Source organism: Nycticebus coucang, chromosome 17, assembly GCF_027406575.1.
Source record: "Nycticebus coucang isolate mNycCou1 chromosome 17, mNycCou1.pri, whole genome shotgun sequence".
Classification (NCBI taxonomy): domain Eukaryota; kingdom Metazoa; phylum Chordata; class Mammalia; order Primates; family Lorisidae; genus Nycticebus; species Nycticebus coucang.
This window is the reverse complement of record NC_069796.1, coordinates 49,980,571-49,999,130: the sequence shown is the minus strand read 5'-3', so window position 1 is coordinate 49,999,130 and position 18,560 is coordinate 49,980,571. Positions and strand designations below refer to the sequence as shown.

General features: G+C 44.5%; 1 protein-coding gene across 1 annotated transcript in view; it reads left to right on the top strand.

The window, feature by feature from the left end:
• Positions 1-18,560, top strand: part of PDE6A (phosphodiesterase 6A) — an 85,661-nt gene that overhangs the window by 28,206 nt on the left and 38,895 nt on the right. Inside the window, exons 7-13 of the mRNA XM_053566639.1 lie at positions 1,651-1,717; positions 5,967-6,014; positions 13,571-13,720; positions 14,239-14,382; positions 16,573-16,638; positions 16,841-16,987; positions 17,907-18,014. Coding sequence (XP_053422614.1) covers positions 1,651-1,717; positions 5,967-6,014; positions 13,571-13,720; positions 14,239-14,382; positions 16,573-16,638; positions 16,841-16,987; positions 17,907-18,014 — 730 coding nt within the window. The remainder of the gene's footprint in view (positions 1-1,650; positions 1,718-5,966; positions 6,015-13,570; positions 13,721-14,238; positions 14,383-16,572; positions 16,639-16,840; positions 16,988-17,906; positions 18,015-18,560) is intronic.

The window sequence follows — 18,560 nt, the reverse complement described above, 5'->3', positions numbered from 1 at the left end:
GAATTATAGCAGCATAAAAAAGAAGCCAGACAGGCTGGCTGAGGTGGCTTGTGCCTGTAATCCTAGTAGTCTGGGAGGTCCAGGTGGGTGGATTGTCTGAGCTCAGGAGTTTGAGACCAGCCTGAGCAAGAGTGAGATCCTGTCGCTACTAAAATAGAAAAACTAGCTGCAGATTGTGGTGAGCACCTATAGTCCCAGCTACTCGGGAGTTTAAGGCAGGAGGATTACTTGAGACCAAGAGTTTGAGATTGCTGTGAGCTATTATGACATGGCACTCTACCCAGGGTGATGCAGTGAGGCCCTATCTCCAAAACAAAAAGGAAGTAAGACAAAATAATATGCATTTTATGATTCCATCTAAATGAAGTTGAAAAACAAGCAAAAATAAGATAGGCCTGACAGGAAAACTTGCTTAGGTGGTAAAACCCTCCAGAAAAGCAAAGATATAGTTATCACAATGTCAGGATTATGGTTTCCTTTGGAGTCAGAGCAAAGGCTGGAAGGAGAAGGCAAAGAGCTGATGATACTATTCTTTTTTTGAGACAGAGTCTCACTTTGTTGCCTTCCATAGAGTGCCATGGTGTCATAGCTCAGAGCAACCTCCAACTCTTGGGCTCAAGCGATTGTCTTGTTTCAGCCTCCCCAGAAGCTAGTACTACAGGCACCTGCCAACCCAGCTATTTTTATTATTATTATTTTTTTTTTTTTTTGAGACAGAGCCTCAAGCTGTCACCCTGGGTAGAGTGCTGTGGCATTACAGCTCACAGCAACCTCCAACTCCTGGGCTTAAGCAATTCTCTTGCCTCAGCCTCCCAAGTAGCTGGGATTACAGGCGCCTGCCACAACGCCTGGCTATTTTTTGGTTGTAGTTGTCATTGTTGTTTGGCAGGCCCGGGCTAGATTCGAACCTGCCAGCTCTGGTGTATGTGGCTGGCGCCTTAGCTGCTTGACCTACAGGCGCCAAGCCTCGACTATTTTTAGAGACAAGGTCTCACTCTGGCTCATGCCGGTCTCAAACCTGTGAGCTCAGGAAATCCACCCGCCTCAGCCTCCCAGAGTGCTGGGATTACAGGTGTGAGCTGCAGTGCCTGCCCTAATGATGCTATTCTTGATGTCCTATGGTTTCACAAATGTTCATTTTCTAATAATTAATGAAGTTTTCAAATACATTTTTCTGTGTGTGTTTTTTCTCACAGAATAAACAAGCAAAAAGTAATATCAGAAATTGTAATATTGTTCTGAGGGATCAATAAGTGTGGAGAGTACTTAGTTTAGTGTTTAGTATGTGGTAGGCACTCACCATACAGGCTGTTTTTACCTCTCTCTCCTTAGTATTAAGCTACTAACTTTATGAGGAAAGCGATGGTATCTGCTTTTGCTCAATAGCCAATAATCTATAGACTGAATCTCTTCTCTTGGATAGGCACACTTTGTGGGCAACCAGTAAAATGTTATATTCATCATTCTTTTTTCCATGTCTGGATTTGGGCATTAAGAAGGCTGGGGTGGGTCAGGTGTAGGTCAGGCGCCACCAGTGATTATAAGCAGGTGCTGGGAGCCACCAAAGTGTAGGGGGAGGGCAGGCCCCGATTCAAGTCTGGTCCCATAACGCCTGCACTGAAAGTCACCATTTGTCTTTGGCCTTCACAGGAATCCCCCTCCTGACCACTGGGCTTTAGTAAGCGGTCTCCCCACTTATGTTGCCCAAAATGGCCTGGTAAGTAATACGGCTTTGAAGGGGGAGAATTTTGGGTCAGGTGGAGGAGGGAAAAGATGATAAAGAGCCTGATTCTCTTGTTTCTTAATTCTGTTGGCAATTGGTACAAAGAAATGAGCCAAAATGTTTTTTTTGCAGTTTTTTTGGCCTGGCCTGGGTTGGAACCCGACACCTCCTGTGTATGGGCTGGCACCCTACTCCTTGAGCCACAGGCACCACCAGAAATGAGCAAATATTTGACATTTGAGGAAACATGAAACACAGAAAGAAATGGAATCCCTAGCTGGAAAGGTCTATAGTCTTACAGGCAGGCAGTCCCTGGGTTACAAATGAGATAGGTTCTGTAGGTTTGTTCTTAAATTGAATTTGTACATAAGTTGGAACAAGTACATTTATCAATTATCTATAATAGCCTCAATTTGTAAGTGCAAGTCATACATTATTCATATGTTTGAAACCCTATAATAGCTTCTGTTCATTAGTGCAAGTTACCCATGTGTGTCAGGGACAAAGTCATGACCGGCTAGCCTACCAGGCTGCCGAGACTAAGTCTTAACCTCTTGTACCAGGGACTTAATTTCTGCTCCCAACCTCCCATTCCCAGCCCTCCCTATAAAGCACAACTCACAAGCTATGTCTCCCACAGTGTTTCACCCACTCAGGTCAAGAGTGGAACGAGGGTGTCCCTTGTGCCTGAGAGCAAGGTCTGTCAGCTGCCCACCACCCCCCATCCGAGCCTGGTCACCCTTTGGCCCTCCCCAGGCACTACACAATGCTATCCATGTAGCAAGGTGTTTATTTACTGAGGCACTGTGATGGGCTCTGTGGATACCAGGATAGATGGATCAGTTACAGTTTCTGTTCCAAAGCTCATAGTTAGATAAGGAGATGTCTTTACTAACAGAAACTTATGCTACAATGTGGTAAGGCCATAATAGAGAGGTACGTGGTGTACTCTGGGAATACAGAGTATGGGCACCCAAACCAGTCTTGATTTCCTAGAATGTGTTGGTCTGAGTTGAGTTTTAAAATAAATAGGTCTTAAGTAGGTGGGTGCAGAAAAGAGAATTCCAGGTAGAGGAAAGAACATGGGCAAACAACATAGAAATGGGGTTTTTAGAAATGGGGTCTCGCTCTTGCTCAGGCTGGTCTCAAACTCCTGAGCTCAAGGGATCCACCTGTCTCAGCCTCCCAGAGTGCTAAGATTACAGGCATGAGCCACCATGCCCAGCCCTACTCATTTTTTCTATAATAAAGTCTTGTCCCCTAACCCTTTTTGAGACAGTCTCATTCTTTTGCCTAGGCTAGAGTGCCATGGGATCAGCCTTGCTCACAGCAACGTCAGACTCCTAGGTTCAAAAGATCCTCCTGCCTCAGCCTCCCAAGTAGGTGGGACTACAGGTGCCCTCCATAACATCCAACTAATTTTTCTGTTTTTATTTTTACTTGTTTATTTTTTTGAGACAGAGTCTCACTATGTGGCCCTTGATAGAGTGCTGTGGCATTACAGCTCACAGCAACCTCTAACTCTTGGACTTAAGTGATTCTCTTGCCTCAGCCTCCCGAGTAGCTAGGACTACAGGTGCCCACCACAACACCTGGCTATTTTTTTGTTGCAGTTGTCATTGTTGTTTAGCAGGCCCGGGCCTGGTTCGAACCCACCTACCTTGGTGTATGTGGCTGGCACCCTTACTCACTGAGCTAGGGGTGCCATCCAATTTTTCTATTTTTAGTAGATACAGGGTCTTGCTTTGCTCAGGGTGGTCTCAAACTCCTGAACTCCTGGGCTCCTCCTTCCTCAGCCTCCCAGAGTGCTAGGATTACAGGTGTGAGTCATCATGCTTGGCCAATAAAGCCTTTTTTAAAGGATGAATACATTTACGTATTTAGTTCTCACAACAGCTCTGACAGAGAAGAGATGGCAAGAAGGAGATGAGGGGCCTAATACAGACAGGGTAAAACTGGCAGGACTTTGAGATTGATTGTAAGCAGAGGAGGAGGAGAAGAGACGAAGCTAATTCCAGGTTTCTAGCTTAGACCAGTAGTGCTGTCATCAGGGTTGGATATAAGATAGTGAAGTCAGTTTCAGACAAGGTGAAATGGAGACATTTTCAGGAGCAAAGGTCCAGTATGTAGATGAATAGATAATTATGACGCTATGGGGAGAGACAAGGTATGGAGATGGATATTGGAAAAGTGTCAAGACCAGATGATCCTCGAAACTATGAATGTAAAGGAAGTCACCCAGGGTGAGTGAGATAGGTAGCAGGTCCAGGGTGCAATCCTGGGAGATGTTGGATGTACACAGTGGATGGAAAAAGAGGAGCATATGAAGGAGAAACAAGGATAGGAGGAGAGAGCGGCACCTGTGGCTCAAAGGAGTAGGCGCCGGCCCCATATGCCGGAGGTGGCAGGTTCAAACCCAGCCCCTGCCAAAAACTGCAAAAAAAAAAAAAAAAAAAGGATAGGAGGAGAGTAGTGTCACAGGAATCAACCACGTAGAAAGTTCAACATGAGAGAGATGATCAAATGCAGCAAACTGGACTGTGAGATAAGAATTGAAAGCTCCCATTAGGTTTCGTGATTAAAAGGTCATGGATGGCCCTGATAAGAGCCAGGTGGTGGCCAGGTGGAAACAGAGCCAGCATGTGTCTCCCTGAGTAGTGGATGGGTAACGAGGAGGTAAAGGATGCAAGAGAGAAGAGAAGAATGCCTGGATGGTTGCTATGGGGACCATGTTGAGTTAAGGAGGTGTTTCATTTTCAAGGATGGAAGCAATTCAGGCAGGCTCACACACTGAGGGGAAAGAGCCCTCCGAGAGGTCAGAAATCAGGAGAGAACAGTGACAAGTGATGGAATTGGTCCAAGGAGAGGCCAGAAGGATGGTGCAGTGCATGGGCAGTCCTCAGACAGCAGCAGGGCCAGCTCACCCTCTGACACCACAGTCCACTCCTGTGTAGACAGGCAGGGTCACAGCAAGTCCATGTGGTGTCTTTTGAGAACTAGAAGAAGTTATCTCAGGGATAACTAGGGAAAGGTCAGGGCACAGCTCTGTAAGCACAGCAAAGCCTGGAATTCGGCTCCCAGATGCCTTTGTGCAACACACTGCCCAAGTCTGCACAGTGGGACCACAAGGCCCTGGGGGGCATCTTAGACATGGCATTGGGTGGGCCTGGTGGCTCAGGCCTGGAATCCAGCACTTGGGAAGCTAAGGCGGGAGGATTGCTTGAGCTTAGGAGTTCAAGACAGACCAGCCTGAGCAAAATCAAGGCCCCATCTCTACTAAAAATAGAAAAAGTAGCCAGATGTTGTGGGTGCCTGTGGTCCCAGCTACTCAAGAGGCTGAGGCAGGAGGATCATTTGAGGTTGCTGTGAGCTAGGCTGACACCACAGCACTCCAGGCTGAAGCTCTGTCTTTAAAATGTTTTACACACACATATATATGTCATTGTCAATGATAAATGTCATTGCCATCTGATCCCTTACATGGTAGGGTAGACTGGTACCTTTCTTTTCTCTTTTTTTAGAGACAGGATCTCACTCTGTTCCCCAGGCTAGAGTGCAGTGTCACAATTATTTGCCCTCTGTCGCCTCCAAGTCTTAGGCTCAAGCAAACCTCCTGCCTCAAGTAGCAGGGCTATGGACACATGCCATCACACCCAGCTAATCTTTAAAACTTTTTTGTAGAGATGAGATCTTACCATACCGCTCAGGCTAGTCTCAAACTTCTGGCCTCAGGTGACCCTCCTCCTTGGCATCCTACAGTGCTAGGATCACATGCTTGGGCCACTGTTTCTGGCCTTTATTGCTTATTCTATTTGGGGGTTTATACGCTAGGAAAAACCCCTTCCTGCCAAAACAAACAAAACAGAACCCAAGCATAGCTGAGTCAAATATATTTAGAGTAGCATCATTTGTATTAATTTTTTTAGAAACCTGGACACATCCCAAATGCTCAACAAAAGAAGAACAACAAAATGGGATACTATATAGCTACTAGTAATGACAAATGTAATCTTAACTTTTTCAAAGCTTAGAAATGATTCAGGAGTAAAGTAAATAACAAGAAATACGGTTGAGCTGATTTTTCTGTCCAGTAGCCTCAGTTAATAATTCAATACCATCCTGAGTATGTTTACATGATGAAAAGAATGTGAATGCCTTGGGCCAGGACGTGGTGTTTTTGAAACAGCATTAGTGTTCCTTCAGGCCTAATCACCGCTCTATTATTCCCCTTCACGGCTTTCAGATTTGCAACATCATGAATGCGTCTGCAGAGGACTTTTTTGCATTTCAAGTAAGTAATATTTTATTTGCTGTCTTAGTCATATGATATTTTTTCCTCCAAAAAGATCATTAGAATACATTAGAATCCACCTACTCTGTTGGGAAGCAATCTCGACAAAGGAAAACCAAAACAGGAGAGCCATGTGCCAACCGAAGGAAGTGGGGAGGGAGTTCATTGGTAAATTCCAAGATCACATTCAGGTGGGCTTTTTTGTTTTTGTTTTTGAGACATAGTCTTGCTCAATCATGCTGGCTGGAGTACAGTGGCCTGGTCATAGCTCACTGCAGCCTCAAACTCTGGCCTCCAGCCACCCTCCTGCTTTGGCTTCTCAAAGTGCTGGGATTATAGGCATGAGCCACCACGGGCAGCACATTCCATTTTAACATTCACACCATGTGCTTTCTGGCCTCAGGACCTTTTTACCTCCCAAGATACACGATAAAAAAAAGCTCTGAAATTTTATTATTATGTATTTTTGCTTGTTTGTTTTTGAGACAGAGTCTCACTATGTCACCCTCGATTGAATGCTATGGTGTCACAGCTCACAGCAACCTCAAACTTTTCGGCTTAAGTGATTCTCTTGTCTCAGTCACCCGAGTAGCTGGGACTATAGGCGCCTGCCACAACACCCGGCTTTTTTGTTCTTGTTGCAGTTATCATTGTTGATTAGCTGGCCCCGCCTGGTTCGAACCCACCAACTTCGGTGCATATGGCTTCAACCTTGGTGCATGTGGCTGGTGCTGTAAACACTGTGCTACAGGCACTGAGCCTTTGTTTTGTTTTGTTTTGTTTTTTGAGATGGAATCTCACTGTCACCCTGGGTAGAGTGCTGTGCTGTCATCATAGCTTGCTGCAACCTCAAACTGTTAGGCTCAGGTGATCCTTTTGCCTCAGTTTCTAAAGAAGCTGGGACTAAGATGTCCACCACAATGCCTGGCTAATTTTTCTATTTTTAGTAGAGATGAGATTTTACTCTTGTTCAGTGTGGTCTTGAACTCTTGAGCTCAGGCAAGCCACCTACATGGGCCTCTCAGAGTGCGTGAGCCACTGAATCTGGCCTATTATCAGAATTCCCAGCTTTGCTAGGGAATTTTTCTCTTTGTTTTAGAGCCAGGGTCTCGCTGTGTTGCCCAGGCTGGAGTTCAGTAGCTATTCACAAGCATGAGCATAGCTCAGTGCAGCCTTAATCTCTTGGGCTCAAGCAATCCTCCTGCCTCAGCCTCCCCAGTAGCTGAAACTATAGGTATGAACCACCACAGCTGGCTCTGACCTCAAGACCTTTGCTTATGTTGTTCCTTCAACAGCCATCATTTCCTGCCTAAAATTTCCCTGCCCTTCAAAGACAACTTCACACGCTACCACTTCTATAAAGTTTTACTCTTTTTCCCTTGGCTGAATATCATTTCTCTTTGGAATTTTTAAGGAAGATTGTTTAATATTTTATTTGATTTTATTTGTCTATTATTATTATTATTATTATTTATTTTTGGTGGGGGATACAGGGTCTCATTCTGTTTCCCTGTGTAGAGTGCTATGGCGTCATAGCTCACAAAAACCTCAAACTCTTGGGATTGAGCAATCATCTTGCCTCAGCCTCCCGAGTAGTTGAGACTACTGGTGCTTGCCACAACACCTGGCTAGTTTTTTTTTGTTTGTTTTAAATAGAGACAGGGTTTCACTCTTGATCAGACTGGTCTCAAATTCCTGAGCTCAGGGGATCTACCTGCTTCAGCCTCCTAGAGTGCTTAGATTCCAGGCATGAGCCACTGTGCCTGGCTGCTGCTTCTGCTGCTTCCTCCTCATTATTATTATTACAAATGATTATGGAGAGCATCCTCTGGGCCAAGCACTAGCACAATACTACACTGGCTATGATGGTAGACCAGGCAGGGGGATGGTCTTCTTCTCCATGGAGCTCATGAGAGCGTGAGGAAAGAGACACACAGTGGTAGCAAGAGAGGCGCAGGGGGACAGAGGAGGAACTCTCTCCGAGGGCCTATCTTAATCTGGAAGGAGTCAAGAAACATGTCCTTGAAGAAATTATGTTTGGGCAGTAAAGAGAGGGTAGAAAACATAGGAAAGAGAGGGCTAATTATTCTAGAAGGAACTGCAATAAGCCAACCAATCTGAATGAGAAACTCAGGAGGAAAGCGGCAAGAGGTGATACAGAGGGAGAGATTCCAGATTGAGCAGGGCCTGGAGAGGTGGATCGATCAGTTTTTCTCTCTTATATGTAGGTCGCTACCGAGGTTTTGAGGTAGATTGCGTTATGGTCCATTATTTCACTTCCAAGATTCCTAGTCGACAGCAAGTTTCGACTTGATTCACCCTGGCAAGTTTCAGCTTGCTCAGCTTATCAGTGTTGCTGGGAGGGCTTCATTTGTTTCTATCTATGTGGATTTTATGTTTCTCGATTTTTGTGTATCTCAAAACTTTACCCTGTTTCCCCGAAAATAAAACATCCTCCAAAAATAAGACCTACTTACAGGAAAGATAAGACGTCCCCTGAAAATAAGACCTAGTGCATCTTTGGGAGCACACCTTAAAATAAGACACTGTCTTATTTTCGGGGAAACAGGGTAGTAAAGATCTATGGACTGTTACTTTTTTTTTGAGACAGAGTCTTATTGTGTTGCCCTCAGTAGAGTGCCATGGCATCACAGCTCACAGCAACCTCCAACTCTTGGGCTTAAGCAATTCTCTTGCCTCAGCTTCCCGAGTAGCTGGGACCACAGGAGCCAGCCACAAAGCTCGGCTATTTTGTTGTTGCAGTTATCATTGTTGTTTGGTAGGCTCAGGCTGAGTTCGAATCCACCAGCCTTGGTGCAGGTGGCTGGCTCTGTAACCACTGTGCTATGTGGGCCAAGCTGATCTATGGACTGTTTATTTCTCTTACTTCATCTTTTATTTTCCTAACTTCTGTTTTAAACTAATTTCTCTTAGTAAAACATTGGCTTCCTTTGTTCAATGTTGAGTCTTATTTTTTTTGATATCTTCAGCTCTAGGTGCCCTGTCAATTTGGGGTGGTTTAGAAAAATAGTAAGGGGCGGTGCCCATGCTCAGTGGGTAGGGCTCTGGCCACATCCACCGAGGCTAGCAGGTTTGTGCCAGAACTGGGCCAGCTAAGGCAATAATGACAACTGCAACAACCACAACAAAAATAGCCTTGCATTGTGGCGGGCACCTATAGTCCCAGCTACTTGGGAGGCTGAGGCAAGGGAGTCACTTAAGCCCAAGAGTTTGAGGTTGCTGTGAGCTATGATGGCACAGCGGTCTACCAAGGGTGATATAGTGAGCCTATATCTCAAAAAGAAAAGAAAAGAAAAAAAAAGGCAGTGCCTGTGGCTCAGTGGATAGGGCACTGGCCCCATATGCTGAGGGTGGCAGGTTCAAACCCAGCCCCGGGCAAACTGCAACAACAAAAAAATAGCCAGCCGTTGTGGCGGGCGCCTGTAATCCCAGCTGCTCGGGAGGCTGAGTAAAGAGAATCACCTAAGTCCAGGAGTTGAAGGTTGCTGTGAGCTGTGTGATGCCACAGCTCTCTACTGAGGGCAATAAAGTGAGACTATATCTCTAAAAAAAAAAAAAGAAAGAAAGAAAAATAAGTAAGAAAATAAAAATGAATGTTGGAGCCTGTAGCTCAATGAGTAGGATGCTGGCCACATACACCGAGGCAGTAGGGTTTGAGCCCAGCGTACCCCTGCTAAACAACAATGACAACTACACCGAAAAAATAGACAGGCATTGTGGCGGGTGCTTATAGTCCCAGCTACTTGTTGGGAGGCTGAGGCAAGAGAATCGCTTAAGCCCAAGAGTTTGAGGTTGCTGTGAACTGTCACATCACAGCACTGTACCAAGGGAGACATAGTGAGACTCTGTCCCCCAAATCCCCTAAAAAAAAAAAATGAATATTAGGAAGATCAATTATTTTTCTTCTCAAAGAACATTATGAAAGAGTTTAGAAAGAATACACTTCTAACATTAAAATTGCACTTTATAAAACAAATTGTACTTTATTTGTTATGACTTTGACCACATCAATCTGATGAGCCCCATGTTGCTGAGTGTTCTTAACCTGATCATAACCACAACAGAACTGGGTCTTTGCCCAAGTCATCCAGTTGATCACAATTTAGCCGCATCAGTAAAGTAAATTCAATCTCGTTTTTAGATTCTAGTCTTTCTCCTCCTACTCATCCTGAATGATTACTTTTAAAGCAAGTAAAGTAACGTCCTTCCTTAAAAATTACTAAAATTACTAATCTTACTGGTGTCCCATTTCACTTTGATAAAATCTGTCTCCTTATCATGACCTTTCAGAGAGAAGGGACTCCTTAGCAGCTGTTCTCAACCTATGGGTCGCGACCCCTTTGTAACAATGAAAATACATCCTGCGTATCAGATATTTACATTACAATTCATAACAGTAGCAAAATTACAGTTATGAAGTAGCAACGAAAATAATTTTATAGTTGGGGTTCACCACAACATGAGGAACTGTATTAAAAGGTCACAGCATTAGGAGGCATTAGGAAAGTTGAGAACCACAGCCCTAAAGGTTCAGGTGGAGAGCTGGGGAAGGCAGGTCTTGAGCTACAGTCAGCCCTGTGCTCTTCAGGGGGTGTTTTGCATGCCTTTGGAGATACTCTTGCACCAGGTACTGAGGCAATGTGGTCTCACTTTCTAAGCGTATCTATTTTTATTTTTATTTTTATTTATTTGAGACAAAGTCTCACTTTGTCACCCTTGGTAGAATACTGTGGTGTCACAACTCAGAAATCTTGGGTTCAAGCGATCCTCTTGCCTCACCCTCCTGAGTAGCAGGGACTACAGGTGCCGGCCAAAATGCCTGGGTAGTTTTTCTATTTTTAGTAGAGATGGAGTCTCACTCTTGCTCAGGCTGGTCTCAAACTTCTAAGCCCAAGCAATCCACCTGCCTTGGCCTTCCAGAGTACTAGGATTACAGGCATAAGTCACCACACCAGTCTTTCTAGGGTTATTTAAATAATAACAATTATCCTACCATCACTTTGGGAATCTTTGAACCTCAGGCTGGTGTGGTGGCTCAATGCTGTAAACCTAGCTCTCTGGGAGGTCAAGGCAGGTAGATTGCTTGAGCTCACAAGTTTGAGACCAACCTGAGCAAGAGTGAGATGTAGGCTCTACTAAAAATAGAAGAGTTAGAGTGGTGTTGTAGCAGGCACATATACTCCTGGCTATGGGGGAGGCTGGGGCTATAAGATCTCTTGTGCTCAGGAGTTTGAGGTTGCTGTGAGCTATGACTCCACACACTCTACTAAAGGTGACAAAGTGAGACTCTGTCTCAAAAAAAAAAAATAAATAAAATTAAAATCTTTAAACTTCAGAAGTGGAAGACTCACAATGACTTTCTTTTCTACTTTGGCTCCCACAGTACTATAAAGATAATTCTCTTAGAGAACTTTCCACATCACAGTGTAATTGCTCTAGTGAGTTACAGATTATGAGTAACCTGAGGACAAGATCTGGGCCTTATTTGCCTTGGTTTCCCCAGATTCTAGCTCAGTTTCTTGCACTTTGTAAAAGTTTAATACATGTTTGATGAACCAGTTGGGCACAGTGGCTCACACTTGTAATCCTAGTACTCTGGGAGGCTGAAGTAGGTAGATTGCCTGAGCAAGAGCAAGACCCCATCTCTGCTAAAAACAGAAAAACTACACAGGCATTGTGGTGGGCTCCTGTAGTGGGAGGGTGTGGCAAGAGGATTGCTTGAGCCCAAGAGTTTCAGATTGCTGTGAACTATGACACTACAGCACTTTACCCAGGATGACAGTGAGATTCTGCCTCAAAAAAAAAAAAAAAAAAAAAAAAGTTTGATGAATCAATGGAAAAAGAGTCTAGAAACTAGTCCAGTTATCCTGACTTTTTTTTTTTTTATTGTTAAATCATAGCTGTGTACATTAGTGCAATCAAGGGGTACAATGTGCTGGTTTCATATACAGTCTGAAACATTCCAATCAAACTGTTCAACACAGCCTTCATGGTATTTTCCTAGTTATTGTATGTAGACATTTGTATTCTGCCTTTAGTAAGTTTCGCCTGTACCCATTCTAAGATGCACCGTAGGTGTGGCCTCCTGACATTTTTTTTTTTTTTTTTTGAGACAAGAGTTTTACTTTGTCACCCTTGGTAGAGTGCTGTGGCATCACAGCTTACTGCAACCTCAAACTCTTAGGCTCAAGTGATTCTCTTCCCTCAGCCTCCCAAGTAGCTGGGACTACAGGCATCCAACACAACACCTGGCTATTTTTAGAGAGAGGGTCTCACTCTCGCTCAGGCTGGTCTCGAACCTGTGAACTCAGGCAATCCACCCACCTTGGCCCACCAGAGAGCTAGGATTACGGGCATGAGCCATCACTCCTGACCCTATCCCCACGATTTAAATGATGAAAGTGAGGCTCAGACACATGGGAAATGACTCACCAAAAATACCTTTTTTTTTTTTTTTGAGACAGAGCCTCCAGCTGTCGCCCTGGGTAGAGTGCTATGGCATCACAGCTCACAGCAACAACCTCCAACTCCTGGGCTTAAGCAATTCTCTTGCCTCAGCCTCCCAAGTAGCTGGGACTACAGGCGCCACCACAGTGCCTGGCCATTTTTTGGTTGTAGTTGTCACTGTTGTTTGGCAGGCCTGGGCTGGATTTGAACCCGCCAGTTCTGGTGTATGTGGCTGGCGCCTTAGCTGCGTGAGCCACAGGCGCCCAGCCTCACCAAAAGTATGTTATATGTGACCAAAACCCTCATTTGTACATATGCTTTCCCATCTTTGGTGAGAAAATTGAGGCCCAAGGACATAAAAATAACATGCCAAGGCTTGGTGCCTATGGCTCAAGCGGCTAAGGCACAAGCCACATACACCTGAGCTGGCGGGTTCGAATCCAGCCCAGGCCTGCCAAACAACAATGATGGCTGCAACTGAAAAATAGCTGGGCATTGTGGCGGAGCTACTTGGGAGGGGGAGGCAGGTGAATAGCTTGAGCCTAGGAGTTGGAGGTTGCTGTGAGCTGTGATGCCACAGTACTCTACCCAAGGTGACAGCTTGAGACTCTGTCTCAAAAAAGCAAACAAACAAAAAATGCCAAAAGTAACACAGAAAGTCAAGATAAGAGAGAAACAGCACAAGTTATACTACATATCTAGTTGATTAATTCAAAGTTACAAAAATCACCGCCACTGGCATTTCAAGCCAGTCCCCTGCCTTTGCCTCCTGTATCTGAGAGGGAAACACTACCTCTCTGGGCTGTGTCTACACATATCACATCCCCAGCCCACAACACACTGCCTGACACACATCGGCTCTTACATCTTAGTGATGAAAAAGTATGGCTACCTGGCTCAAAGAATTTCAGCCAGATGGGCTATTTGCTCATGGCATTGATTGGGGGCTAAAATCATGAAAAGCCAACAAGCTCCATCCTTTTACCAACCCCCTTAATCGGTCAGGCCGCAGCAAGGCACAAAAATCTATCACAGCTGCCTCTGAAGCCTGGAACCTGAGAAAAAGCAACCCGGCTCTTCTTTTGTAGAAAGAGCCATTGGATGAGTCTGGATGGATGATTAAAAATGTCCTTTCCATGCCAATCGTGAACAAGAAGGAAGAAATTGTTGGGGTGGCCACATTTTACAATCGTAAAGATGGGAAGCCCTTCGATGAAATGGACGAGACCCTCATGGAGGTATGTTTCCAGGAGGTCTTTTGCTGTTGGGATTCAGAGTCAGCTTCCGTGGTGGGGTCCTGGTGTGCGATCACGTGGAGGGATGGGAAGCTCACCTTTTTTCACTCTCACTTCTGCACTGCACTGATATCTTGTCAGAGAAATCCACATGCCCTTTTAAACAATTGAATCAATAAACTTTACTTTTTGGAATAGTTTCAGTTTCATAACAAAATTGAGCATGAAGTACAGAGAGTTCTTGAACACTCTGTCCCCACATATGCAAAACATAGTCCCTTTTTGTGAAGTTCTTGTGCCTAAGAATGATATTTTATGTATGTTCATGCTTTACTTAAAAAGTGGTCACATCCATTACTTCATCTTATCCTTACAATCCCTTTCTGAGGTGGGCAGCACTTAGCTTACCAAATCCATTTTAGAGCTGAGAAAATGGAGGCCTAGACAGTCTTGCCCTAAGTTACAGAGTCAGGATCAAACCTGGGTGTTCTGTCTCTGATTCTTCCTCACTTTCTTTATAGTCTTTGACTCAATTTCTGGGCTGGTCTGTCTTAAATACCGACACATATGAGTCAATGAACAAACTTGAAAATAGGAAGGATATTTTCCAAGACATAGTAAAATATCACGTGAAGTGTGACAATGAAGAAATTCAAGACATCCTGGTATGTACTGTTCTTTACTTTTTTTCTGTTCTAGTATAGTCTGTCTCAGAGATGTAGCCAGATAAAGATGAGACTTGAAACTCCACCAGAGCACAGCCTGGGTGTGGGTTTTTTGTTTTTGTTTTTTTTTTAGAGACAGAGTCTCATTTTATCGCCTTCAGTAGAGTGCTGTGGCATCACAGCTCACAGAAACCTCCAGCTCTTGGGCTTAAGTGATTCTCTTGCCTCAGCCTCCCAAGTAGCTGGGACTATAGGTGCCCACCACAATGCCTGACTATTTTTTTGCAGTTTGGCCGGGGCCGGGGTTTGAACCCACCACCCTTGGTATATGGGACCGGTTCCCTATTCACTGAGCCACAGGCGCTGCTCTACAGGTGTGAGCTTAGAAGCTCCATTTTTCACTGTGCTCCAGGGTGGCCTGGTGCTAGAGATGGGGTCAACCAGCCATACCCTCACTCTGAGAGGAAGCTTTGTCTGACAGAGTAGTGGACAGTGATCAGTTCCTCCTGTGGGATTAGCTCACTTAGAAGATCCTATCAAATGACAGCAGCGTTTGGTGACCAAACAAAAAATTCAGAGGAAGTAGAGAGCCCTCACATAGTTTCATCACTTACATAATTCATAAGGCAAATTCACACTTACGATCTTGTTTAATGCTTACAAGCATTAGCCCAGTCAGATAGGCAGATTAAGGATTTCTATCTTCACAGTAGAGATGAAGAAATTGAGGCCCAGAAGAGAGAAGTAGCTTGTTCACAAATCATCCAGGTGGGAATAGATCTCACTAAGCCTTTATCAGAATATAAACCAGTTCTCTACATTCTTATGTATGGGCTGCCTAGGAGTTAGTGAGCACCCCATCATGAGAGGTATCCAAGCAGAGGCTGGATGATCATATATCAGAGATGTCAGAATAGGAAACTGGACTAGATGATTTCAAAGAAAAAGCATCTCTTTCAATGATTCATTATTCCTCGGAATTTGGTCTCAGAGAAACCAAGATTTTAGAAGCATATTGAGTTAGCCAAATGGGATTACATATGACACCACGCAGGGTTCCCAAGACCTTGCCTTATGGGCCTCACAAGTTGAAACAACACAGGCCAATGTTTGCACAGGGCATTTCTTAAGCTAAGGAGATACCACAAAAAATGTGACTATTTCATCCCAATAACTAGTAAATTCAGAGAGGCAAACCTCTAGTTTGAATGAATTACTTCTCAGTTTGCTTGACTCTGTCCATAATTTCATACAAATGATAGGTCTGTAGAATCTGTGAAGGCATAGCCTCAGTGAACCAATCAACAGATTTTGCTCTGAGTCAAAAAATCAGAAAGAGGTAACTGGGTCTGGCTTCCTTCTCTGGCACATTGAAAAATAGTCCCAGAGAGGGTAGAAAGTTAACTGAAGTCACACGGTAAATGAGAGGAATAACCATGACCACAGCCAATGCCTCTTTACTCTCAGTCAGCAATAACAACAGCACACTATCAACAACATTTTATTTTAGTGTTTACTATGTGCCAAGCACTGTGCTAAATGCTTTACATGCATTATTTAATTTAGTCGTACAAAAGTTGTTTAAAAATAACTTTGCAGGATAGAATTTTAATTTACTAGTTAAGTACTTTTATTGTCTCCATTTTACAGACAAGAAAATTGAGGATTGGGGTCCTTAAATAACACTGCTAGTAAATGGCAGAGCTCAAATTTGGATGCAGGTCTCCCTGGCTCCAAAGCCCATGACTTTGACTTTGTTTTTTTTGTAGTTTCTATTGTTGTTTTTTGAGACAGGGTCTTGCTCTATCACCCAGGCTAGAGAGCAGTGGCACAATCATAGCTTGCTGTAGCCTCCAACTCCTAGGCTCAAGGGATCTTCCCTCTCCAGGTTTCCCAGGCTGGTCTTGAATCCCTGGCCTCAAGCAATCCTCTCCCCAACCCTCTTCCTGCCTAGCCCTCCTCCTCAAATACTCAACTTACACTTGAGTGTAAGTGCCCAGTCTCAAAGCCCAGGACCTTAAATTTGCATATCAATAAATGTAAAAAAGCTCTGCTTCTTGGAGTTGGTAGTTCTGTTGCCAGGACTTTGGAGGAAGGAGGAAAATGAGAATGGAAAAGTACAGGCACGTTTAGGCCTTGGATGTAATCATCTTTTTTTTTTTTTTTTTTCTGGTATTTTGGGTCCTGCAGAAAACCAGAGAGATATATGGGAAGGAGCCATGGGAATGTGAGGAAGAGGAGCTGGCTGAGATACTGGTGAGCTGGACTAGAGCAAAACTGGCCCTGATGTGTGACAAGTGCAGGGTGCTCCTGAGCGTGTGTGGGCATCTCTTTGCAAAGTATATTCCCCACCATTTGGCTCTGATCCTCCCAACAGACCGGGGGTAGGAATGGGACTGGGGTTGGGGAACCTGGAACCCTTCATGTTCCCTAATCACTTGACTCGCTCCTGATACAGCAAGCAGAGCTCCCAGATGCTGATAAATTTGAAATTAATAAATTCCACTTCAGCGACTTGCCCCTAACAGAACTGGAGCTGGTGAAATGTGGCATACAGATGTATTATGAGCTCAGAGTGGTGGATAAATTTCACATTCCGCAAGAGGTGAGGTCAAAACAAACATCTTTGGTTTTCTTCTTTTTTTTAACCAAATCTGTAAAGTGCCTTAAAAAACAGTGTAGTCTCTGTGTTTAGTCAGGTTGTACAGATGAGTCATTTATCAGGGAAGAGACACACTGTTCCTGGGAAGTGTGACATTTTGTGTACATTGGCTTCCTGCAGTGGGTTCTAAGGCAATAAGCTCTCAAGGCTGTGAATAGACGTGCTGCAAAAAAGAGCTTGAGAGTCAAACAAGGTGGGAAATGTGGGCTGAGCCAATGGAAACAGGGCTCTTTTCCTTCAGGATTCCTTACTAAGGCGCCTGTGAATCTAAGGGCTGGGGGATGGGCAGAGGTGTACCTGGGAGGGGCTATGGTGCCCAGAATTTTCCAGACTTGTTTGATTAAAGCAGTGGTTCTCCAAGTGTTGCCCCAGACCACATTAGCATCACCTAAGAACTTACCAGAAATGCAAATTCTCTCTTTCCCTCTCTCTCACACACACATACTCCCAGGTGTAATGAATCAGAAATTCTGTGTTTTATTAATAGCAAGCCCTTCAAATGATTCTGATGCACACTCAAGTTTGAGAACCACTAGATTGAAGAACTCCCCTATAAGTTTTCCACCCCTATAAGTCCCCTATTAGCTTCTCTAGGTCACTCCCTTTCTGGGGGGCACAGTTAGGGAATCATTAACGGAGACCAATCAGTAGAATGACTCACATTCCCCTTTTTTCTAACGACACCATCCATTTTCATAGTGTTTAGCAATTTGCAAATTACCTTCACAGCATTATTGCATCATTGCTAGCTCCTACTTTCTGGTCCAATGATGGGGTTGGAGGACTCCAGGCCTCAGAAGAAAGGCCTTGGGCACGGGGCTAAACGTGTGCTGCTGCCTCACTGCTGTGTGTGTGTTCACAGGCCCTGGTGCGGTTCATGTACTCCCTGAGTAAGGGCTACCGCAAGATCACCTACCATAACTGGCGGCACGGCTTCAACGTGGGGCAGACCATGTTCTCCTTGCTGGTGGTACGGTGGGGTTGGTGGGGAGAGAGGGATGGAGGGGGTGGGCCTGTGCCACATAGGGCAACCTCATATAGACTCCGTATGGCAGCAACAGCATTGTTCTTCCTTTATTTATTGCCCTTTAAGAATTATGCAAAAACTAGGCTGAGCACCATGACTCACATCCTAGCACTCTGGGAGGCCAAGGCAGTGGATCACCTGAGTTAAGAAGTTTGAGACCAGTCTAAGCAAGAACAAGACCCTATCTCTACTAAAAATAGAAAAACTAGCCAGGCGTTGTGGTGGGCCCCTGTAGCCAGCTACTCAGGGGACTGAGGCAAGAGGATTGCTCAAGCCCAAGAATTTGAGATTGCTGTGAGCTATGATGTCACATTGCCACAGCACTCTACCCAAGGTGATGGAGTGAGACTGTCTCAAAAAAAAAAAAATATATGCAAAAGTAGTACAGGCTTGACATAAAAGAATCCCAAGAATGGAAAAGCATGTAAAATTAAAAGTGAAAGAAAGTTGCTACCTACCCCCAACCTCAGTCTGGTTATTTGGAGGTAA